Source organism: Mercenaria mercenaria, chromosome 8 (assembly GCF_021730395.1).
Source record: "Mercenaria mercenaria strain notata chromosome 8, MADL_Memer_1, whole genome shotgun sequence".
Lineage (NCBI taxonomy): Eukaryota > Metazoa > Mollusca > Bivalvia > Venerida > Veneridae > Mercenaria > Mercenaria mercenaria.
In genome coordinates this window covers 25680416-25706764 of record NC_069368.1, presented here as the reverse complement: position 1 = coordinate 25706764, position 26349 = coordinate 25680416, and the positions used below count along the sequence as shown (strand labels likewise).

Below are 26349 nucleotides of genomic sequence, written 5' to 3'. Positions count from 1 at the left end.
TTATTACTTTTTCCAGAAATCTGACCTCACTATAGGGCCAATAGAAACTCGCTTATTCTGGAAAAGTACAGCATTTCCCAAACTGAACATGTGCCCGATTCTTTAGTCTAAAGATCAGAACATTATGTATATGACGTGTTTAACATATAATGTTCGGGAAATCCTTGAAAAAGGACCGAAGAAAAAATTCATTCCCAGAGTTTTATATAAAAAACCCCGCCATATACGCTGATCAAATGGTATTTATCTGCAGGAAAATTATCGTTTAACGTAAAGAGTGTGCTAAATACTGTTATAATTGCGCGTACATATACGTATTTTATCATTTTTCAGACCGACTAATTTTTGCTATCGGAGGTAATCAGCCATTCCGAGATGATAACTTGCCGCAGGTGCCCGTTATATTTTGGCCTCATTTTCTTGGTATTTATCCCTGCAGATGTACATTCTGATGGTGATATTCGAAGGCAGAACCACCAGAAATCTTGTTCTTTTTCCACGGGCTTTTCGTATCCTAATTTACTCGAACCTAACTGTATACGCCAGTTCGGTAGGTTCATTGATATGACGAATCACGGTTTTCATAGTGTTTAATGTATTTCTTATATTATGATATTGATAGTCTGAAATACAGGTGTATATTAAATAACCTAAAATTGAAACAGACAATGTTATTTTGATCAACAGACATAACAAACAATATGAGTAATAATAGCATCATATGTTTTTAGGAAAACAGTTACTGAATATTAGCAATAGTTGGAATGGAAAAAGGTAGATCTATAAAAATATTTTTACAGGTGTTTATGTGTTAACTTATGACGACTTCTTATTAAAATGATGCTTATTTGTAACAAAAAACATTCCTGACTTTTTTAATTAATAAGTATTGTACACATTAGAAAACATAGCCTAGTTTTTTCAGTGTCAGTTCAAGGAAATCCTGTTCCTTTAAACTTTCACATATTGGAATATTTTGACTTTCTTTCCAAACTTTCATAAAGTGTTACAAAATTTGCCTGTTTCTGTTAGACTGTCAAGAACACGTGATGTCAGGACATAGAGTGCAAACAGAAGTATTGAAGAAATTGAAATACATTGTATAGCTTTATCTTTTACATTTTATCAAACCTGGCAATGAAAGGTTTTTGTTTGTCGATGAACAACTACTATTGAACAAGACTAGATTTTTTATCTTTACCTTTTGAACAAAATATAGAAGTGTATTGAACATAAAATTAATAAATTTTATTGTTGTGCACTGTTAAAGTTGTGACCACTCCAGTTCTTGCCACACACAAGTGCATTACATAATGCTTGCATGTACTTCCCTGACATGAATGGGTTACATCAAGTCTTGAAACTGCAAAGCATTGCCCCCATCAGTCCTCTCAGTACTTTGATTAATATCAGTAGTAACTAAACAAACCAGTAAGAGCTTCTTCTTCCGATAATTTATCCGTTTACTGACTGCAAAATTCAACCCACGCAAAGTCGTAGAAGCGTTGTTATAAACAGGTCACGCGTGTTCACCGACAAGTGTCCAGAATGTAGTTAGGATTCATCCGCGAAGTCTCGCGGAAGAATTAACGTACTGCACATATCTTATTCGGGTCATTTAAAATGAAGCTGTCATAATTAAATTTCATCGATGTGGTAAACTCTTTGATAAGAGACATTCAAATGCTTTCAGAGGTACCCACACAATAAAATACTAGCAGTATGTTCTGGAACTATATTTTGTCTTTCGCTGGATGTTACGCAAGCTTTGTAAGTCTGCGCAATTCATAAAATGCACAGCGCAATAAATTTGTTATTTACGCAATGATTTTAAAGATTATTTTTTGAAACAGACAGGGTAACAAATGGATAATCTGGCTAATAAGCTAATATGCAGTTTTTATTTGAATTTGTGAACATCATATTTGCTATTTTGTGACAAAAGGGCATAAAATTCGTCACCATAATCATATGCGCTAATGTATTACCAAATCCCGCAGAATCGTTATGCGGGTTTATGCTTAATGAGTTACCGCGGAAGAAAATACGTGGCTTTATTCGAGTATTGCACAATTACAAGTCATAAACATGACAGATTACATCGTATATTGGTCATAGCAAATAGGATTGATATAAATGAACTTCATTCGATCAATGAACTCTTTGAAATTAGAGACAATCTAATGGAACTACATCACTTCGCTGTGTTGTGAGGCCATTTAAGAATGAGAAATCGTGCGATAGCAAGGACTCGTCAAACGCTTGACAGCGTTTAGCCGACTCAAAAATCATTTAAATCTATCAATCATTTCAGGAGTTATTGTCCGGAAACCATGAAAACCAACGGACCATTTTACCGACAGACAGACCAACAAGCTACCTCTCAAACTTCGTTTTGTGGGGGCATATTTTTACAAATTACACAAAAAAATGCTAAGCTGAAAAAGCAGGTACAAGATTGTGAAACAAGAGCTGTCTGATGACAGCGCGCTCGACTATTCGAAGAATTGATTGAAGAATGGTGTCAAAATATTTCCACGGATATTCAGACAAAAGAAATAAATAGATTAGACAAACAATGTTCCAGTATTACTTTGATTTCGATAAGTCTTGCACTAAATGGCAATATATGAGCCAATTTCAAAGTCCAAAAAGGGCCATAATTCAGTCAAAATAGTTATGTACTCTTGCCTACAGATGGAAATCATAATGATAAACAAGTGTTCAAAGTTTAAAAGCCATATGTCAAATAGTTTTGACAAAACATGGACTTGTATGGAAACGGAACCAATTTCAAAGTCCAAAATGGGCCATAATTCAGCCAAAATAGATGACAGAGTTATGTTCTCTTTCCTACAGATAGAGACTATTATACTAAACAAGTGATAAAAGTTTCAAAGCCATATGTCTAAACTTTACAAAAAATATGAACTGGTACGAAAAACTTAACCAAGATTTCTCAGTCAAAAAGGGCCATAATTCAGCCAAAATCCTTGATGGAGTTATGTACTCTTGCCTATAACTGGACATGGTGATGGTAAACAGATGTTGAAAGTTTCAAAGCTTTATCTCAAAGACTTTGTCAAAATATGAACTGGTACGAAATATTAACCCAGATTTCTAAGTCAAAAAGGGCCATAATTCAGCCAAAATCCGTGATGGAGTTATGTACTCTTGCCTATAACTGGACATGGTGATGGTAACCAAGTGTTGAAAGTTTCAAAGCTTTATCTCTAAAGACTTTGTCAAAATATGAACTGGTACGAAAAACTTAACCATGATTTCTAAGTCAAAAGGGGCCATAATTCAGTCAAAATCCTTGATGGAGTTATGTGCTCTTGCCTATAACTGGACATGGTGATGGTAAACAAGTGTTGAAAGTTTCAAAGCTTTATCTCAAAAGACTTTGTCAAGATGTGGACTGGTACGAAATATTAACCCAGATTTCTAAGTCAAAATGGGCCATAATTCAGCCAAAATCCTTGATGGAGTTATGTGCTCTTGCCTATAACTGGACATGGTGATGGTAAACAAGTGTTGAAAGTTTCAAAGCTTTATCTCAAAAGACTTTGTCAAAATATGAACTGGTACGAAAAACTTAACCATGATTTCTAAGTCAAAAGGGGCCATAATTCAGCCAAAATCCTTGATGGAGTTATGTGCTCTTGCCTATAACTGGCCATGATGATGGTAAACAAGTGTTGAAAGTTTCAAAGCTTTATCTCAAAAGACTTTGTCAAAATGTGGACTGATACGAAAAACTTAACCCAATGTGTGACGCCGACGCCGACGCCGACGCCGTGGTGAGTAGGATAGCTCTACTTATTCTTCGAATAGTCGAGCTAAAAATAAAAATAAATAAATAACAAGAGCTGTCTCCATAGGATGACACATGCCCCCGATGGCACTTTGAATGAGTAGTTATGGCCGATGTTAGAGTTTAGGACCTTTGACCTACGGACCTGGGTCTTGCGTGCGACACGTCGTCTTACTGTGCCACACATTCATGCGTAGTTATTTTAAAATCCATGCATGAATGACAAAGATATGGACCGGACACGCCCATCAATGCACTATCATGAAATATGACCTTTAACGTCTAAGTGTGACCTTGACCTTTGAGCTACAGACCTGGGTCTTGCGTGCGACAGTTCGTCTTACTGTGGTACACATTCATGCCCAATAATTTTAAAAACCATGCATGAATGACAAAGATATGGACCGGACACGCCCATCAATGCACTATCATGAAATATGACCTTTAACGTCTAAGTGTGACCTTGACCTTTGAGCTACAGACGTGGGTCTTGCGCGCGACACGTCGTCTTACTGTGCCACACATTTATGCGTAGTTACTTGAAAATCCATCCATGGATGACAAAGATATGGACCGGACACGCCCATCAATGCACTATCATGAAAAATGACCTTTAACGTCTAAGTATGACCTTGACCTTTGAGCTACGGACCTGGGTCTTGCGCACGACACGTCATCTTACTGTGGTACACATTCATGCCAAGTTATTTGAAAATCCATCCATGGATGACAAAGATATGGACCGGACACGTAAATTGCGGACAGACTGACAGACCGACAGACTGACAGACCGACAGACGGTTCAAAAACTATATGCCTCCCTTTGGGGGCATAAAAATATGATACCTGTACATTGCATGTTATATCACTGGGAACAAGTGTGAAGTTTCAATCCATTCCCTTATGCAGTTACTGAGATACCAGCTTATATATACAAAACTTAACGAAATCTGGACACAGATATTGATGCCAACGCGTAACTCAACAATTAAGACATGCGTTCCCAAAAATCCAGTCCACAGACTCTAAAGAAAGAGCAACAGAAAATTCCTTTGAGGTGTGTATTAAATGTAAACTTCCATTATTATTTTTAATTTGTTGGGTTTAATGTCGCACAGACACAATCATAGGTCATATTGCGACTTTAAACTTCCATTAATGACACCTAAGCATCCAGAAAAAAATGAAGCACACTGCTGTGATATAACTTGAGAGCCACTTAACCAAGAACCTTCAAACTTGGTAGCATGATTAGGCTTATAAAGGAGATAACCCCATTTTTTTTTAGGTTAGTAGCTCAAAGGTCGAGGTCAAGGGGCTTGAACCTAGAAAATGGTTTCCACTCACTCTACTTTAGACACCACTTGACCTAGAACCTTCAAACTAGACAGCTTTATCGATGTAATTATTGTTTACAAAGCATCCAAATAACACCGATCACAGTGAATGGTCCTGTTATTTTTCCGATAAATATCAACCATTTCTGTCATAATGTAAAACCAGTCACTTGTCTAGCATTAAAATCTCGTACCCGTTCTACAAGGAATTTTTTATGAATTGGGTATTATGAATTTTAATTGCTTTTCAGTACGCACACAATATCAAATTCAATTGGGTTTTCTGCAACTTTTATAGTGTAATTACGCAAATATGCAGCTTATCTGGAGCTCTGCTTTCAGTATTTTGATTATCAAAAACAAGTATTAAGGGCCATAATTCCAAAGTGCTTGGGCTGATTTGGCTAGTTATCAACCTTGGCCGAGGACTTATGGCAAAAACATTTTGTTCAAGTTTGGTGAAGATTGGATGAGAATTGTTCGAGTTAGAGTGCGGACAAGGTGACAAATACACACAGAGACACAGACAGGAGTAAATCAGTTTTATTCATTATGTCTCCAACACCACTGTGTGGTGAGAGACATAACAAGAGGGTCATGATGACCCTGGATTGCTCACCTGAGTAATATGAGCTACATGTTTCAAATGTCAAACTGATGATTTTTAGAATTTTTTTGGAAGATTTTCCGAGGTACAATCAAGTAACCCCTGGGGCGGGGTCAATTTTAGCCCAGGGGTCATGATCTGAACAAAGTTTGTAGAAGTCTACTAGGAAATGTTACATATCAAATATCTAAGATCTAGGCCTTCTAGTTTATTGTTAGCAAATTTATGAAGATTTCCCCATGTACAATCAAGTAACCCCTGGGGTTGGGTCAATTTTACCCTGGGGGTCAAGATTTGAACAAATTTTATAGAGGTCCACTAGGCAATGCTACATGTCAAATATCAAAGCTCTAGGCATTCTGGTTTATTTTTAGAAAATTTTGAAGATTTTTCTATATACAATCATGTAACCCCATGGGGCGGGGTCAATTTGACCCCGAGGGTCATGATTTGAATAAATTTTGTAGAAGTCTACTAGGCTATGCTACATGTGAAATATCTAAGATCTAGGCTTTCTGGTTTATTTTTAGAAAAATTTTGAAGATTTTCCTATGTAAAATCAAGTGACCCCTGGCTGGGTCAATTTTGACCCAGGGGATCATGATTTGAACAAATTTTGTAGAGGTCTACCAGGCAATGCTACATGTGAAATATCTAAGCTCTAGGCCTTCTGGTTTATTTTTAGAAAAATTTTGAAGATTTTCCTATGTAAAATCAAGTGACCCCTGGGGCGGGGTCAATTTTGTCCCCGGGGTTATGATGTGAACAACTTTAGTAGAGATCCACTAGGCAATGCTACCTGTCAAATATCTAAGCTCTAGGGCTTCTGGTTTTTGTTTGTTTGTTTGTTTTGGGTTTAACGCCGTTTTTCAACAGTATTTCAGTCATGTAACGGCGGGCAGTTAACCTAACCAGTGTTCCTGGATTCTGTACCAGTACAAACCTGTTCTCCGCAAGTAACTGCCAACTTCCCCACATGAATCAGAGGTGGAGGACTAATGATTTCAGACACAATGTCGTTTATCAAATAGTCACGGAGAACATACGCCCCGCCCGAGGATCGAACTCGCGACCCCGCGATCCGTAGACCAACGCTCTTACCTACTGAGCTAAGCGGGCGGGCTCTGGTTTTTGAGAAGAAGATTTTTTAAGATTTTCCTATGTAAAATCAAGTGACCCCTGGGGCGGGGTCAATTTTGACCCCGGGGTCATGATTTGAAAAAATCTGGTAGAGGTCCACTAGGCAATGCTTCACACCAAATATCTAAGCTCTAGGGCTTCTGGTTTTTGAGAAGAAGATTTTAAAAGTTTTTCCTTTTGGTTGCCATGGCAACCAGAGTTCTGCATGGAATTCAATTCTTTGAATAATTTTTGTAGAGCTTCACCCAAGGAACATTCCTGTGAAGTTTGGATGAAAGTGGCCAAGCGGTTTATGAGGAGATGTCATTTAAAGTAAAAGTTTACGGACGACGTAAGACGGACAACGGACGACAGACGCCGGACGGTGAGTGATCCTAATAGCTCACCCTGAGCCTTTGGCTCTGGTGAGCTAATAACAGCCACAGCACAGTGCGGTCTGTCACGTGACTACATCAAACTACAATTTTCAGTACCTACTTTCACTTTGATGAGCATGTCATAAACAAACCACAGGTAAATGTCTGAATGAAAGTCTGTTTTGTTCTGATTCATACCTATGTTTATCGTTGATGGAACCTCCATACAAGAGGGCCATGATGGCCCTATATATGCGCTCACCTGAGTACCATTGCTCTAAATAATAAGATCAAGCTTTGACAAAGGTCACATAGGCATACACATTAAATATCATCTGGATAAACATTTGGTTGTAACAGTCCCTTTTGACCTATGGGTCACATACTAGTCGGGGCCAATTTTAATATCAAGTTTGAGTATCCTATGCTCAAATGCTGCATTTTTTTACTAGCATGACTATTTCTTACCCTGGAAGACTTAACATTTAAAATCAATCTCATTAGATTCTGCCGAGGTATATTCATTTACATGAAATAAAGGGAGGTAATTTGTCATATTATCAGTCAAAAGTTATCTACCCTGATTGTCCGAGACAATCTGATGGCATAAATGACATTTCAAATCAGAACTTTCATTGGTTACCAAGATACATCCATTTTAATTTGAAATAAAGGGAGGTAATTTGACATAAAATTAGTCCATGATTATCTACCCTGATTGTTTCAGTCCAACTAATGACAATAATAAAATTTCAAATGAGTCCTATAAATACTTACTGTGATAAATCCATTTTTATTGAAATCAGGGGAGGTAATTAACAATATATTAGAAAAGTATTCATATTGATAAACGTTCAATCCATAGTTATCTAACATGACTATTTCTTACCATGGAAGACATAAATAACATTTCAAACCAATCTCATTAGAAGCTGCTAGGATATATTTATTTACATAAAAAATAAAGGGAGGTAATTTGTCATAAATTCAGTCAATATGTATCATCACTGACTGTCCAAGTCAATTTGATAGCATAAATGAATTTCCGATCAGTATCTTCATTATTTATGGAGATATACCCATTTTAACTTGAAATAAAGGGAGGTAATTTAACATAAAATCAGTCCATAGTTATCTTTCCTGATTGTCTCAGTCCAACTAAAGGCAATAATGAAATTTCAAATGAGTCCTAAAAGTACTTACTGATAACAAAATAGCTAATTTTGGCCCTTTCAGGGGCCATAACTCTGGAACCCATCATGGGATCTGGCCAGTTCAACAAAGGCACCAAGATCTTATGTTGACACAAGTTTTATTAAATTCAAATCATAAATGAGGCTGCTATTGTGCAGACAAGGTCAAAATAGCTAATTCTGACCCTATCAGGGGCTATAACTCCGGAACCCATAATGGAATCTAGCCAGTTCATGAAAGGAAGGAACCAATATCTTGTGGTGATACAAGCTGTGTGCAAGATTGGTTAAAGTCAAATCATAAATGAAGCTGCTATTGTGCAGACTAGGTCAAAATAGCTAATTTTGGCCCTTTCAGTGTCCATAACTCTGGAACCCATAAAGGGATCTAGCCGGTTCAAGAAAGGAACCGAGATCTTATGGTGATACAAGTTGTGTGCAAGTTTGGTTAAAATAAAATCATAAATGAAGCTGCTATTGTGCAGACAAGGTCAAAATAGCTAATTTTGGCCCTTTCAGGGGCCAGAACTCTGGAACCCATAATGGAATCTGGCCACTTCAAGAAAGGAACCAAGATCTTATGGTGATACAAGTTGTGTGCGAGATTGGTAAAAATCAAATCATAATTTAAAATAAAGCTGCTATTGTGCAGACAAGGTCAAAAAAGCTAATTTTGGCCCTTCAGGGGCCATAACTCTGGAACCCATAATGGGATCAGAAAGGAACAGAGATCTTATGGTGATACAAGTTGTGTGCAAGTTTGGTTAAAATAAGATCATAAATGAAACCACTATCATGCAGACAAGAAATTGTTGACGGACGGATGCATGCACGTTCCTACAGATGGACCTTTATTGGGTATTTCTTTTGTTAAAAAGTACCCAATATGCTACAAAAAGTACCCAATAAATACCGTTACCTATTGTTCTCTATACCCAACAAATGTTCATTCGTGGGCTCGTCCGGACTGACGACGGACGATGGGTTATCACAAAAGCTCACCTTCAGGGATCGAATTTAACTTTTTTTCAAACTAGCAAATTTTTGCTAGTGCCATTTTTTTCCGCTAGCAAAATGATGGGTTCCACTAGCAATTATTTAAAAACTGTTTACGTGCTAAATTTAAGTTGTTTTGTTGTTGTTTGGTTTCATATAAAAGTTCACGGTCCAGACAGGCTTGTGACTTTCTGGTTTTGAAAGTATGATACAAACCAAAGTACTCAATGATTCTTTGGATTTTTGGCTGGACGTTGATGTTTTAAATTTTTCTCAGGTCACTGCCGGTAGTGTTGCTAGCATTTTCAAGCTCCGCGGGCCTTTTTGCACCAAGAAACACTATTTTCCTCTCCATTTTCGCAGAACTTTGCAAATTACAGACGTACAAAATGAAAACAAATATTGCCCAGACACTTACTTAGATATCCGATAATTACTTTTGTATAAAGCGACAAGCGTCTAGAAGCAGTCACGTGATTATCGGTAAATTAACTGCCCGAAAGGAGTTTTTAAAGAGAAGGACAGTTTGAGCGAATTCCCCGATTTTCGAACGTGATCGCGAAAATATTCGAGTGCCATGATTTTCTACACGCATTTTTTTCTTCTTACTTGAGTTTTGTGAGTTTAAGCGACCGTTAAATTCGATCCCTGATACAGGGTGTATAGTGAAACGCAATTAAAATTCTAATACCCAATTCATTAACAAGAGGACCATGATGGTCCTGAATCGCTCACCTTGACCTAGATATTATAAAGATAAAAATTCTGACCAATTTTCATGAAGAGCCATTGAAAAATATGGTCTCTTGGGAGGTCACAAGGTTTTTCTATTATCTGACCTATTGACCTAGTCTTTTAAGGCACGTGACCCAGTTTCAAACTTGACCTAGATATCATCAAGGTGAACATTCTGACTTATTTTCATGAAGATCCATTCAAGGGTATGGCCTCTAGAGAGGTCACAAGGTTTTTCTATTTCAAGACCTACTGATCTAGTTTTTGACCGCAGTTGACCCAGTTTCAAACTTGATCTAGATATCATCAAAATAAACATTCAGACCAACTTTCATACAGATCCCATGAAAAATATGGCCTCTAGAGAGGTCACAATGTTTTTTCATTATTTGACCTACTGACCTACTTTTTGATGGCACGTGACCCACTTTCGAACTTGATCTAGATATCATCAAGATGAACATTCTGACCAATTTTTATGGAGATCCATTCACAAGTATGGCCTACAGAGAGGTCACAAGGTTTTTCTATTTTTAGACCTACTGACCTAGTTTTTTACCTCACATGACCCTGTTTCGAACTTGACCTAGATATCATCAAGATGAACATTCAGACCAACTTTCATGAAGATCCATTGAAAAATATGGCCTTTAGAGAGGTCACAAGGTTTTTCTATTATTTGACCTACTGACCTAGTTTTTAATGGCACGTGACCCACTTATGAACCTGACCTAGATATCATCAAGATGAACATTCAGACCAACTTTCATACAGATCCCATGGAAAATATGGCCTCTAGAGAGGTCACAACGTTTTTCTATTATTTGACCTACTGACCTAGTTTTTGACGGCACGTGATCCACTTTCGAACCTGACTTAGATATCATCAAGGTGAACATTCTGACCAATTTTCATGAAGATTTCATGAAATATATGGCCTCTAGAGAGGTCACAAGATTTTTCTATTTTTAGACCTACTGACCTAGTTTTTGACCGCATGTGACCCAGTTTCGAACTTGACCTAGATATCATCAAGATGAACATTCAGACCAACTTTCATACAGATCCCATGAAAAATATGGCCTTTAGAGAGGTCACAAGGTTTTTCTATTATTTGACCTATTGACCTAGTTTTTGACGGCACGTGACCCAGTTTCGAACCTGACCTAGATATCATCAAGGTAAACATTCTGACCAATTTTCATGAAGATCTTGTGAAATATATGGCCTCTAGAGAGGTCACAAGGTTTTTCTATTTTTAGACCTACTGACCTAGTTTTTTACCTCACATGACCCTGTTTCGAACTTGACCTAGATATCATCAAGATGAACATTCAGACCAACTTCCATGAAGATCCATTGAAAAATATGGCCTTTAGAGAGGTCACAAGGTTTTTCTATTATTTGACCTACTGACCTAGTTTTTAATGGCATGTGACCCACTTATGAATCTGACCTAGATATCATCAAGATGAACATTCAGACCAACTTTCATACAGATCCCATGGAAAATATGGCCTCTAGAGAGGTCACAACGTTTTTCTATTATTTGACCTACTGACCTAGTTTTTGATGGCACGTGATCCACTTTCGAACCTGACTTAGATATCATCAAGGTGAACATTCTGACCAATTTTCATGAAGATTTCATGAAATATATGGCCTCTAGAGAGGTCACAAGATTTTTCTATTTTTAGACCTACTGACCTAGTTTTTGACCGCATGTGACCCAGTTTCGAACTTGACCTAGATATCATCAAGATGAACATTCAGACCAACTTTCATACAGATCCCATGAAAAATATGGCCTTTAGAGAGGTCACAAGGTTTTTCTATTATTTGACCTATTGACCTAGTTTTTGACGGCACGTGACCCAGTTTCGAACTTGACCTAGATATCATCAAGGTAAACATTCTGACCAATTTTCATGAAGATCTTGTGAAATATATGGCCTCTAGAGAGGTCACAAGGTTTTTCTATTTTTAGACCTCCTGACCTAGTTTTTGATGGCACATGACCCAGTTTCAAACTTGACCTAGATATCATCAAGGTGAACATTAAGACCAATTTTCATGAAGATTTTGTGAAATATATGGCCTCTAGAGAGGTCACAAGGTTTTTCTATTTTTAGACCTACTGACCTAGTTTTTGACCGAACGTGACCCAGTTTCAAACTTGACCTAGATATCATCAAGGTGAACATTCTGACCAATTTTCATAAGATCCATTGAAAATTATGGCCTCTAGAGAGGTCACAAGGTTTTTCTATTTTTAGACCTACTGACCTAGTTTTTGATGGCACGTGACCCAGTTTCGAACTTGACCTAGAATTTACCAAGATGAACATTCTAACCCATTTTCATAAAGATCCCATGAAAAATGTGACCTCTAGAGATGTCACAAGGAAAAGTTTACGCACGGACGGACGGATGACGGACACCGCGCGATCACAAAAGCTCACCTTGTCACTTTGTGACAGGTGAGCTAAAAATCACTTGGGTATCATAATTTAGACTAAGAACTGTAAATTAAAGTATACACATGTTTACCTTGCTTACAGGCATGTACACTGTAGAAAAATAGTCAAACCTGGTTTATGGTATATATTGTAACTATCTATCTATTTATACTGCAGCACTCCTCTCTGCGAGTATTATGTGCAGCTGCGCGCCTGTACAAGAAGTTAAAAGTATATTGGATAGGAGGATAAAAGTAATACACGATGTGTATTGCAAGCATGAATACAGTTGATAGTGTTAAAAACAAGAAGGATTTACAGATAAAAGCAGTTTAAAAACAGGTCTATCATGTTAAGCATTGTGTACAAGTTTGGTCACACCCTGCTTAAACTGATTCAAGGTGGGGGCTTGCACAAGTTGTACTGGAAGGGAATTCCAAAGCACTATGGTGGCTGGGAAGAAAGAGTACTTATAGTAATTACAGGGAGTGAGGACCTGAGTATAGGAGTGGGGATGCATATGTCTTGTTAGACGGGATGGGGGCTGACATAGGGGGGGAGTGGCACAGCAACCAAACCATTCACTATCTTGTAGAACATAAGGAGGCGTGAATCAGATCTCCTATCTTCAAGGGTACGCCATCTCAGCTGACATAGCATGTTTGTGACACTGCTGTAAGGGGAGTAGTCATGATTAACCCATCGCGCTGCCCTCCGCTGAATCATTTCGATCTGGTGGATGTTTTGTTGGGTGTAGGGGTTCCAAACACAGCTAGCATATTCTAGCTGTGGCCTGACTAGGGCTTTATAAGCTACTTCTCGAACTTTTGGGTTCTTGCATGGGATATTTCGCTTGATGAAGTTGTGTTCGGGTAGTTTTGGACGTGACTAAATTGATGTGTTTATTCCAATTAAGATCTAAGGATATAGTGACCCCAAGGTACTTTGCATCAGAAACTGTTTCCAAGACTTGGCCATGGAGTGTGTACACATGTACTTTGATTTAAAAGGGTTTTTTGACCTTGTTATATTCATAACAGTGCATTTTGAGGGGTTGAACTCCATGTCCCACTTACTTTTTCCCATAGCTGTAACCTATTTAAGTCTTGCTGAAGGATGTTTTCTTGGGCAGAACTACAATGTATTTACAGTTAAATAGACAGTAGTGTCATCGGCATGTCATTAATGTAGAGTAAGAATAGAAGGGGCCTAGGACGGAGCCCTGTGGGACTCCGGACGTTACTGGAACTTCTTCTGATGTTTCACCATTCACAAGGACAGACTGGCGCCTGCCAATCAAGAAAGACTTGACCCATTGCAACGTGGTTCCCTGAACACCATGTTGATGAAGTTTGTACAGAAGTTTCAAATGGTTAACCTTATCAAATGCTTTAGAGAAGTCCAGAAGGATCAAGTCCGTCTGGTGGCCTTGAATTAAGTTTCAGGATAGATCTTCTACAAGTTCCAGTAACTGCGTTTCTCATGACCTTTTCTCTCTGAACCCATGCTGTAGGTCATAGAGGACATTGTTAACCTGGAAGTGCTTGGTAATATTAGAGGCTATGATGTGTTCCAGTAACTTACAGAGAATACAAGTTAGGGAAATAGGCCGGTAATTTGCAGGATTGCTTTTGTCGCCCTTCTTAAATAAAGGAGTGACATTGGCCTTGGTCCAGTCAGTGCCCGTGTCAAGGGATCTTTGAAAGAGCTTAGTGACTAGTGGTGAGATTTGTTCACTAAGATTTTTAAGAAGGATTGGCTTTAGACCATCGGGACCACATGCTTTATCTATTTTTAGGGACGAAAGGAGTTTCTGAACACCATTTATGCCTATAGTGACCTTTGGCATTTGGGGATATTTTGGTTGGTAATCAGTTGGTATGGAGAGTAGAGACTGCACTTTAATTTTACAGAGTTGGCCCAATTTGAGAGGTGACATTGGGGTGAACACGGACTGGAATTGACGATTGAGGATATTGGCCTTCTTTTTATCATCCGTATGAATTTGACCGTTTTCTAGGAGTGGGGAAATGCCTTGGGAGTCTTGCTTGGCATTTTTGGCGAGGGAGAAAAGTTTCTTACAAGAGAAGTTTTGACCTGTTTGTGGGTTATCCGGATCATCTTGACATTCCAGGACATAATCTATAGATGTAACTATCATGGGCTTGTTTGATATTTTTCCTGACAAGATTTTTGAAATTTATGTAATGTTGTTTGACCTTTGGGTTGGTGTTATTTTTGACCTTTTGGAACATCTTATTTCGTTTCCTAATCTGACATTTAATGCTTTGGGTAATCCATGGTAGTTGGGGTCTTGAGCCTATTCTCTTGGTTGGAATGAATAGGTTCATACCTTCGGATAGAACCTCTTTGAATTCTGACCATAGGTCTTCAACAGACCGTGTGTTATAACCTTTAAACTGGGAAGGGGATTTTGACTTTATGAACTGCTGAAATTTTGACCAATCTGCTTTTTTATATAAGTGAACTAGGCGGGGTTTCATTTTATTGAACCTTGGCTTAACATCTGAGTGTACTTGTACTATATCATGATCGGACAATCCCACCATAGTGTTTACATGTTTGACCAGAGTTGGGTTTGAGGTGAGGAAGAGGTCTAAAGTGTTGTTTAACCGTGTAGGGAGACTAACCATTTGTTGGAGGGAGAAATCACTTATGACAGAGAGGAATTCTTCATAAATTCTACGGTGAGAGCAGCCAGGTTTCGGAGTTGGTGTGCCCTCGGGGTCCCAGGACAGTTTGGGGAAATTGAAGTCTCCGGCAATCCAAATTTTGCCTTTGAGTTTAGTGACCTTGTCTAAAGATTTTCTAAATTCTATTAAACTGTCCTCATCCTGTTCATATGGTCTGTAATAAGATGCAATATAAAGGGGCTTAGAACCTACCAATTCCAGCTTTAACCATATGAGTTCACAATCTGCTTGTAACTCCTTCATTTCAGAGACCACTATATTGTTTGTAACAGTAAGCATGTTTCATGCTGTGCAACTTAGCCAAAAGAAAAAATAAATAAACTGTTTGTGCAAGAAAAAAAATGTTTGTGCAAGATTGGTAAAATTACCCAATTGGTTTTAGCAAATACTCTTGGCCTTGGTAATAATACTATTTTTACCAAATTCAGATTTCCAATTCCCAATTCAGTGTTCCCATTCACGTAAATATGTACGTTTTTCACATATAAATTTCGATCTGAAACGTACAGAAAATTGCGCCTATACGTATTTTCACGCAACCAAATTGCTGACCAGGAAGATGCTAAACTGTTCTAAATCAAAATAACAGCGAACATACAATGCAATCAATCCGAAAGTAGCTGAAAATTAACAGTTTGTGGAATTCCAGTGTCTATTTTTAGTTGTGTCGGGTATTACTCCACTGGTTCTGTGTAAAATATTTAACACACAAGTTATAAATAGAAAATTGTAGCGACAGTTTAACATGTGGTATTTTTTTGAGTGACGTAATCGACTGCTGTCTGCATATGTGAGAAAAATGAACCAAACTAAACTAACAGCAAGGGCAGGTGATGTCAACAGCCGAGCCGAAAGGTTTTACTTCTGAATCCTTAATATCAAAGACTGATACGTCGGCAACAAATAACGGTAACTGCATAGCATGTAAAGCTGTAAACAAAATAAAAGTAGCTCTAATAAAATATTTTTGATATTAGTTTTATTGTATTGTAAAAATACAAGTCAAAATTAATGCTAGAGCTTTGTTCAAAACTGTTATGGATAAAGAATGAAATAAACTAGTTTTGCACCAAGCCCTTAAATTTTATAATATAGTCTATAGTAGAAATAAAGTTTGAAATACCAAAACCCCCAACTTTTGAAGTGCCACCCCCAGTTTGGTGATCTAGGGGGTATAAAACCCCCCACATCAGAAGTCTGGTGGGAACCTTGCAATTCAGACAAAAAATGATGGGTAAATACCTAATTGCTGCAAAAGCTTATCAACGGTAGAAAGTTTGTTCAAATTCTAACTGTTTATAAACATTTACAGTGTAAACAGTACAGTTCATAATTATCTAGTTTATATCTATTTCACATTTTATTGCAACACAGGGAAGTAACTATAGTCGTATTTTTTCAAACCAATAAAGTCATAAAATGATGTTAACTGGACATTAATTGGGCCTGGAAGTAAAAAAAGACATGTTGGACAGTAATGCAATAGTAGTCAGTCAGGGGTGTAACTGTTTTAAGTTATGTAACCTATTTCAGTTACTTTTTCAAGTATTCTATAACCTGTATTAGTTAATATGAATTAAGGCACTGCCTAGCATAGGGATTTATCTTTTATATATCTACTTACGAAGAAATATTCAACACTCAAAAGAAAGTGAAACTTCGCTCTAAACAGTGAAGTTTACATTTAGTGTCATCATACCTTTAACAGCGAATATCATACTTTGCAAAATTTATGGGAAGCCGTTTTGTACATAAACCGGAACCGGAAAACATCGAAAAAATTGTCTCAGTATATGCAGACAACAAAGACGAATAACTATATACGGACGTTACCGTCTTGGGGATTTTCATCCTCGGCGCTTCGCGCCGTGGATAAATCCCCTATAAAATAAGGATAACCCAGGTAAGTTATTCAAAAAAAGCCTTTTTACTGTTCTCACAAAGTGACCATTAAAGTGTAATTAGTAGCAAATTGTGGCTAATCAATTTCTCGTTTAGTCTGATCATGACCTGATGAGCATAATGGGATGTTAAGAGTTTTATAGCTTAAAAACCATTTGCGTAAGACTTTATCAGCCTTGCGTAAAAAGAATTACTGCATAGCTGGAAAGATAAAAGGGCAAGGATTCAGGAAATTATTGCATTGGTCACATTCAAAATGAGGAATTGACACAGGAAGGCTTTGTAATATTTTATGATAACTGAAACAAGTTATGAAAATAAATGCAATAACTCAAATGGGTTATAAATTGTTATAACTTGAAACAGTTACACCCCATACTGGTAGTATTGAACTTAACTGTAAAACTCAGTTAATTAAGCGGAAACCAGTTGCTGTTAACGTTTAATTTCTGACAGTCAGTTGTTTCGAATAAGATATTGATGGTAGGTTCCAATGCATAATGCAGCATCATACAGAGTCACGTATCTCACTGAATGTTAAAGCATGCCTGTCAACTCAAAACAGTCAAGTGCTTCGAAATAGGATGTCATACTTTTTCTGGCAATACTTTGCCGAGGTTAAGGTTTGTCACAATAACTTAAATAGAAGTGACAGAAAGAAAATAAACTCATCTTCAATTAATTTACGGTAGCCAAATTACTGATAAATACATTTTTATGTACGAACTCATTTGTGCACGAATGTGACTTTGTATTTGCCTCACTCTGTGCTGATCTTTCACCGACGAAATGAACATTAAAGAAACTTACTGCTTCTCTTGCTTGGTTGGCTGTTCTAATACTTTGGTAGCTGAGCTCTGCCATGATTTCAAAATGTTTAAAACATTTTCACTTCACACCGTTTTGGTCGCGAAGATATACAACAAAATGGCGGATGTCAACGACACTCTTTAACCAAAATTGAAAAATAATAAAATGAATGTATTTAGAAAAAAATCCTCTTCATGTTAAAGCATTTAAAAAAATGAGAATATGTTTGAATGTTCAAGGCTTAGCAAGTGTCTTGATCTTATAAATTTTCGTGTCTTCCCTACGGATTAAAGATTAAACAAACGGCCTTGACCTTAATTCAGAAGAGTGGACAGTTTATTTTTGTCACTTTTGTGCGACTTTTCTTGTGGATTTTGAAGATATTTACAGCCATAATTACCAATTATATATGTCCTGCTGAAAAAGTGATAAATGGTAATGAACTGGAAATGGTCAAAAACGTCGTTCTTGCAGTGTATAAATTATGCATGCTCAGCTAAGATCAACCACAGGAGTCTGAAATTCTATCAATAAGACCATAGAAGTCTATCTTTACAAAAAATACCCCCTATATATATAAAATAAACACCAGGAATGAAACGTCAAAAACCCAAGTTCCCCTGAAAATACGCATGGAACACAGGGTGATCGCAATTTAGCGAGCCTAGTTAAAAAATAACACTAAAATACACCTACCACACTCGACAGCATTCAAATCTAATACACTTTACAAGAGTAATCAGACATTTTCTGAGGTTTTCTGAGATTTTCAGCTGTCGCCGAAGCCATTCGCTGACGTCACAACAATAACAACAATTACAGCGCCGGGATAAAATTAGAAAGTAGCAATTCCCGTACTGTCTTACCTTCAAATTACATAACAGACATTTTCATATTGCTCTATTCATATAAAAAAGTCATTGTACACCAAGTATCAAATTTTACTACTGAAATTTAGATATTCCGCTGCATCGTAAAATGGCTTATCCCTAGAGTAACCTCCCCTTACGGGTTTTCCCAATCAAATTTTGTAAATTATCTTTTTATTGCAAAAGGAATCTAGTGGATATTATAGACTGATGTAAACATATAAATATTCTAATACTTATTTACTCGATGTACAAATTTTAAAGGATAAAATAAGTATTTTATCTTTATCTCGGCGCTGTAATTGTTGTTGTTGTTGTGACATCAGCAAATGGCTTCGGCGACAGCTGAAAACCTCAGAAAATGTCTGATTACTCTTGTAAAGTGTATCAGATTTGAATGTTGTCGAGTGTGGTAGGTGTATTTTAGTGTTATTTCTTAACAACGCTCGCTAAATTGCGATCACCCTGTGTTCCGTGCGTATTTTCCGGGGACCCTGGGTTTTTGACGTTTCATTCCTGGTGTTTATTTTATATATATAGAAGGTATTTTTTGTAAAGATAGACTTTTATGGTCTTATTGATAGAATTTCAGACTCCTGTGGATCAACAGAAGAATTCATACAAAAATAAAAAAAAGTCATAAGGTAGCAGGGTACACTTAGATTCGAAAAAAATTTGGGCACGGCCAGGCTTACATGTAGTGAGTCGCAATATTGCACTTCCCTAATGAGCAGAATATGGGTGGCCATTTTATAAATTTTGTGCATGTTTTGTGCTTTTAATTTACCTATCTTCCGCAGACGTCAAACCCTTGCGGGAATGTAGACGCTTTGCGCGTCAAAATCAAAAAGAGAAAGAATATAGTGATAAAAATTTAGAGTGGAAGAAACTAAAACATAACTTTGGTGATATAAAAAGGTTTAAACTTTAGTTTGCAGGATAACTAGGGCGAGGCGTGTTCAAGGCTGCGAACTGCAGCACTGAACTGCTTTAGGGTAGGGAGGTGGGCGACACTGGGGGGAAGTTGGTTCTACTGGTACACTGTTCTCAGAAAATAAGAAAACTTGTAATTAATGGCAAGATCAGGACTCTCATACAAGAATACAGAAAGTTATCAAAACGAAAGTTTTACATATTCCATTAAAAATAGGATGCAAAAATCATCAATTTTGCACTTTTTTAACAGCCTGCAATGATCCCACTGCAAGAACAATGCCAAATTTTATTGCATTTCTCAGTTTAATAGTCCCTACTGAACTACAGGATATAAACGGAATGGGGGCCCATCCACCTCGTTTTTTTTTTCACAAATTTCAAAAAAGCGAAAAAGTTCCTGAGAATCAACAAGCACGGAACCCTTCCGTGATTTGAATTACCGCGCCAAGGTGACTCACAGATTCATACAAAGCTAGCAGCAGTTAGTTTTACAACTTACATCAGAATTTTACATGTATCAGCTGTTTAAATTTTCTAAAGAATTAACAATCATTATCTCTCACCATAATTTTCAGACATCCAAAATCACGAAGTTCTAATTATAACAAATATTGACGGGGGCCAAAATTCGAAGTGTACCCTGCTACCTAAAGACTCTCTTCAACTTGCTCCAAATTAACCATTAATATTGTGTTTAAACTTCAGATAAGTTAAATATAATGCATAATTTCAAATAAGGGACTTTATTTTAATTCGCAGGGATCACTTTGGGTACGATTTCCCAATATTTCTTTCGTCATTTTAGCGAAAATCGCATAAAATTTAATCAACGCCGCTGTGGATCTTTTGCCCAAATTGCGACTTTTCACTGTAATGTGGACTTGCCGTTTCTTGCTAATCTTATTACATTTATTAAGCACTTGAATTTCGCTTTTATCTCCATATAGCAGCTGGTGATAATTACCAGGCAAAAGTAACCCATATTTGTGAAGTGTCAAAATGCCACTGAAGAAGAAATTGAAGCCTTTGGAAGGCCATGCTTTGCTTTCATTTGCGCTGGCAAGTAGCGATGAGAATAACAAAGTATAGAAACCCCTGGAGAAGTCCCTTCATAAAAAAAAATGCTGAACACCCGAAATGCAAACAAAATGGTTAAAAGAACATCATTGGCTGATGATGCAGATAAAAGTCTGAATCTAATGTTTTGTCGTTTTGTGTCATGATTTAAAATTTACGAATACACACAGGGATATCCAAGGACATCTACAGCAAGTTTGTGGGAGCTGATAATGATTTATCATAAACAGGATTTTCCAAATCTCACTACACTGAAAGGACTTGCCTTAGCACACTCAGTACATACTGCAGATTGTGAGCCATGCCTTCTCAGCACAAAATGCCATTTATAACAACTCCATTAAGGAACAGATTATCTGCAGAAAATATTGACAAATTGATGAGGGTAGTAATTGAGGATGGGATCATTAATGAGTTTGACTGAAAAGCTGTTCTTACCAAATGGAAGTCCAGAAAGATTAAAGTATAATTTATAAATTAACTTCCAGCTTGGACAGAGCAGCTTTGAAGTAAAAGCTCAAAGTTTACTCCATAATGAAAGGAAAAATGTACTTGGGGCCCTGCACTCGGCTACAACTTTCATCAACCTACATGTATTCAGACACAGAATTTTGAGTTAGGCCACATTTAAAAAAGTCTTTGTTTGCTGTCTCCCGACCCTACATTTTTAAGTTAGGTAGGTAGGTAGGCAATTTCTTTTTTTTTTTTTTTTTTTTTGGTGGGGGGATTATACTTTCACCAGTAGATATATATGATCGTTTCGTACAGAATATTTGTTCTGTAAAATTAAGACAAATCTGAATATGTTGTATAAAAGGATGAAATTAGATAATACAATTTAAACTTTCTTACTTATTATTTTGCTTACTTTAAATCTATGCGTCACTTGTCATATCGCAACTTAAAAAAAAAATTTGACCAGCATTGTCCTATAAAAACTTTTGGGGCGCAGCATTTTAAGTGGGTAGGTAGAAAGACAGCAAACAAACATATTTTTAATTTTGGCCTTATGTTCAAAGTGTCTCAGAAAGGAACTGTTTTATTAATACAATGTATACAAAGATAAATTGTTCATACAAATAAACAAATGTTTGCTTTTCAATGTAATAAAGGCTGTCCGTTGATATAAAATCTCATTTTAAAAATGAAAAATCCCATTAATTTTGTCAAAATCTCATTGATTCAAGGCAAATGGGATTCAGTCTCATAAAGGTATTTGCCAAAAGTGATCCCTGAATATTTGGAAATATGTCGACTATGTGAACAAGTGCAAGGGGATGTCTGCCCCAGCACTAACTTGCAGAAACAAAACGCAAAATATACATTAAAAAAGTCAGCTGGGCAGTTTTATGCTTAATGTCAACATAAATTCATTATCAGAAATGTAATCAAAACAAATACATAGTACATGTACTTATGCCAGAAAATGTTCCCAATTGATAGATTTCATTGGGGATTTCCAAATAGAAACATGCGGAATAAGTTTGGATGTGACGGGACACGGGATAGTGACAGTCAAAAGTTATCACACTAGTCCTATTATTTGGATTACATGAAATCTGTTATCAGGACTGTTACAGGACAGCATTAAGCAATTGGGGAACACTTTTATTAATCAATGTTAGAATTAATTACAATTTGTAGGAACTCTGATATGTTCTGATTGTACAGATCTGTATAGTACATGTACCATCAGAAAAGATACTTTCTATTTTCAGGACAATGAGATGAATATTGAAGACAAACAAAAGACTGGTGAAAATGGAAAAATGACAGTTGATGCACAAATGTCACATGAAGAACATGTCTTCAAGAAGGCAAGATATGCTTGGCAAATCAAGGGACATCCGAATATAGATAATGCCTCTTTAAATGGTGAAACTTCTTGTGTGAAGGTAGATACAGGTAGTTTTGAATCGGGTACTATTGGTAATCATGAAAGGTTGGAGAATGAAATGAAAACTGACAAGAAAATACAGAGTTATGTCAGTGAAACAGTTTCGTCAGATGTTGTTCGAGAGAATATGATGGTGAAAACATCGGCTCATTGTTGTGAAAATAAACCCATTAGTTTAGATTTAGTGATAAAAGAAAATAGAAAAGATAGTACAAAACAGGGTGCACTGCAAAACCGGCATTTTGATTCTGATGAATGTGATTTAACAGGTAATAAGAGAAAACTTGACTCAGAAATTTTCGAGGCAGATCATAGTAGTTCAAAGCGTGCAAAAAGCTTAGATAATTCAGGTAACAATGGAAATTGTATAGATCGTGCATCTGTTACTAGTAGGTCAGGTTCGGAAAGTTTAGTGAACTTGCAAGCTGGGCTTGCATCAGCTGCAAGTAATCCGGACTTCGGTCGGGCAGTTAGTTCTATTTTACCAAACTTTCAAGGATTCGATATTCCCAGTTTTATATGGCAGAAGCAAGAAATGGGCTGTGCAATTGTAGATAATGTTTTTAACCGAACTTTGGAAGAAATGGGTCTCTCACCAGATCCTGTAGTCAACTTAAGTGCAACCACAAGATTAACTATAGAAAATCAGAGTATAGAAACAGCTATCAGAAACCAAGGTCTTCGTGCTGGTAATTATCAAAGTGAGCAAAATGCTATTTTAAGTAACATGGAGCAAATGAGACGTAATGCCACTAGGGATGACTTTGAACATACGCAGCGCCAGTTATCTAGAATAATGGCCACACAGCCACGCTCACATTCTGTGATAGATAATGACCATACAGTAGAAAATTGTGCAATGAATGTTCAAATTTCAGAGCAACATCACTGTGATAATGATCAGTCAAAGCCCCATTTGGTTTCATGTACTTCTTCTGGCTTTAATGGTCTTAATTTGAATAGTATTGTTGTGCCATCAACAGCTGGTAACCATGGAAACCATCAGAATTCTGGGATCATGTGTGAGGGTAAAAATGAGGATGCAATGAAGGATAGACACGCTAATGAAGAAGTTCCTAAATCAGCCAATGAAAATGTTGACCTTGTTGCTATGGAAGAGTCCGATAGTTTACATTGTAAAGATATGGTAGAGAAACACTCAGAAAATGTTTTAGATCTGGCAGTTTCTACAGCAATTCTGAACCAAGGTCTTACATTCGACTCTGTATAGTACAGGATTTTAGTTGTAATTATTGCAAATATTGTATTTTGTATTTATGGTATAGTTCCTATCTAACTAACCAGGATATAACATTTCCACGGTTGAATGCAAAACTGTCATAACTCGTATTAAAATAAGGACTTATAACAGTTTTTCATTCAGCTCATGAAATGTTACAAAACCTAGATTACAGTTTTAATGTTACTAAATAGAAATGTAAGGAAATGCCAACACCAGTGTAAACACTGAAAATACTTCAAAGACTGTCGAGACATACTGCAGAACTTGAAGAATTCACACAATAAAAGAAATACTGGTATTAAAAATAATTTAATTACACTACTGTGTTGATAAAGTCAAACATGCATGTTTATCGACGTTACATTTCTACTTTATCTTCATAAAAACTTTGCCAGAATTTTTGTCTATAATATAACATTAATGTCAAGTTCACAACGAGGTAGTAAGCTAGGTCACTTGGTCAAATCCTAGAAAAACATTGTTTACGCTCCAGAGGTCATATTTTCTGCTTGATTAGCAAATATCTTTGTTAGAGTGTTAGAGTGTTTGTCTGTGAAATCTATGCGAAGTTAAAAAGTGACGTGCTTGAGGTCAAAATTTAGGTCAGTGGATTAAATCATAAAAAAAATCCACGTTAACACTCTAAAGGTCACATTTTCCACTTAATCTCCTAAATCTTTGTTAGAATGTTTCAGATCTAGCATAAATTTATAACTTGGTCACTTGGAAGAAAAGCTAGATAACGAGGTAAAAAGAATCATTGGAAAAATTTAGTTAATGGTCTGCCTGATTTACATAAAACCTGGTCATATTGTTGGTCTATATGAAATCTGCATTAAATAATATCATTATCACACGCGTTTCTCCGGTGACCCTATACCAAGTTTGTTCAAATTATTCCATTTTGTCAAAAACAAGGCCACCAGATATGGCACTTTTTTTCAAATATGTATATGCATATAGTGGATAACACTAGCCAGTGAGTTTCAGAATGATTCAACATTTATTTTCTGTGCGTGACCTCTACCAAAATTGTTCACTCGTGTGAGAGATCTAGGGCCATTATGGCCATCTTGTTAAAAATTGGCCAACTTTTGTTTGACCAGATTAATAATATATATAGGTTGTATTTGGCACTGGAAAAACAATAGATCAGTACATAAATGAATAAGTGCATAAATAAATGAAAACATAAATAAATTAAAAGAAATGAAGTAAGTAATGAAATAAATTAATGATTCTGAATGAATATGAAAGTTAAGAGATGAATAAACAGATAAACAAACAAACTCCTTTTGAATCAGAGAATAGGCAACATGGTCATGTAACAATTTTAGTTTGCCACATAATGCCTCGACTTTTTAACTCACCTGAGCAATGCTCAGGTGAGTTTTTCTGATTGCTCGATGTCTGGCGTCTGTCATCTGTCTGTCTGTCAACATTTAGCTTGTGTATGCGATAGAGGCTGTATTTTTCAACTGATCTTCATGAAATTTGGTCAGAATGATTACCTTGATGAAATCTAGGCCGAGTTCGAAAATGGGTCCTCTGGGGTCAAAAACTAGGTCACTAGGTCAAATCAAAGAAAAACCTTGTGTATGCGATAGAGGCTGTATTTTTCAATTAATCTTCATGAATTTTGGTCAGAATGATTACCTTCATAAAATCTAGGCTGAGTTCGAAAATGGGTTATCTGGGGTCAAAAACTAGGTCACTAGATCAAATCTAAGAAAAACCTTGTGTATGCGATAGAGGCTGTATTTTTCAATTAATCTTCATGAATTTTGGTCAGAATGATTACCTTGATGAACTCTAGGCTGAGTTCGAAAAAGGGTTATCTGGGGTCAAAAACTAGGTCACTAGGTCAAATCAAAGAAAAACCTTGTGTATGCGATAGAGGCTGTATTTTTCCATTAATCTTCATGAATTTTGGTCAGAATGATTACCTTGATGACATCTAGGCCGAGTACGAAAATCGGTCATCTGGGGTCAAAAACTAGGTCACTAGGTCAAATCAAAGAAAAACCTGTGTATGCAATAGAGGCTGTATTTTTCAATTAATCTTCATGAATTTTGGTCAGAAAGATTGCCTTGATGAAATCTAGGTCAAGTTCGAATATGGGTCATCTGGGGTCAAAAAGTAGGTCACTAGGTCAAATCAAAGGAAAAGCTTGTATATGCGATAAGAGGCTGTATTTTTCAATTGATCTTCCTGAAATTAAGTCAGAATGATAACCTTAATAAAAATCTAGGCCCAGTTT

The 26349-nt window shown here is 36.7% G+C and overlaps 2 protein-coding genes across 12 annotated transcripts in view; one reads left to right on the top strand and one right to left on the bottom strand.

Moving 5' to 3' along the window:
- Nucleotides 1-18190, bottom strand: part of LOC123522823 (katanin p60 ATPase-containing subunit A-like 2) — an 82107-nt gene extending 63917 nt beyond the window's left edge. For 9 of the 11 annotated variants that reach the window (XM_045300272.2, XM_045300278.2, XM_045300282.2 and 6 more), the window contains exon 1: nucleotides 18067-18190. In XM_045300272.2, the coding sequence (XP_045156207.1) occupies nucleotides 18067-18120 (54 nt within the window). In that variant the 5' untranslated portion in view covers nucleotides 18121-18190. The remainder of the gene's footprint in view (nucleotides 1-18066) is intronic. The other 2 variants (XM_053549579.1, XM_053549580.1) reach the window with 2 other exon arrangements.
- Nucleotides 18191-18363: 173 nt separating this feature from the next.
- On the top strand, nucleotides 18364-24329 carry LOC123522825 (uncharacterized). Its single transcript, XM_045300285.2, has 2 exons — nucleotides 18364-18501; nucleotides 22667-24329. The coding sequence occupies exons 1-2, from the start codon at nucleotides 18499-18501 to the stop codon at nucleotides 24074-24076; spliced, it is 1413 nt and encodes a 470-aa protein (XP_045156220.2). The 5' UTR covers nucleotides 18364-18498; the 3' UTR covers nucleotides 24077-24329.
- The last annotated feature ends 2020 nt before the right edge of the window (nucleotides 24330-26349 follow it).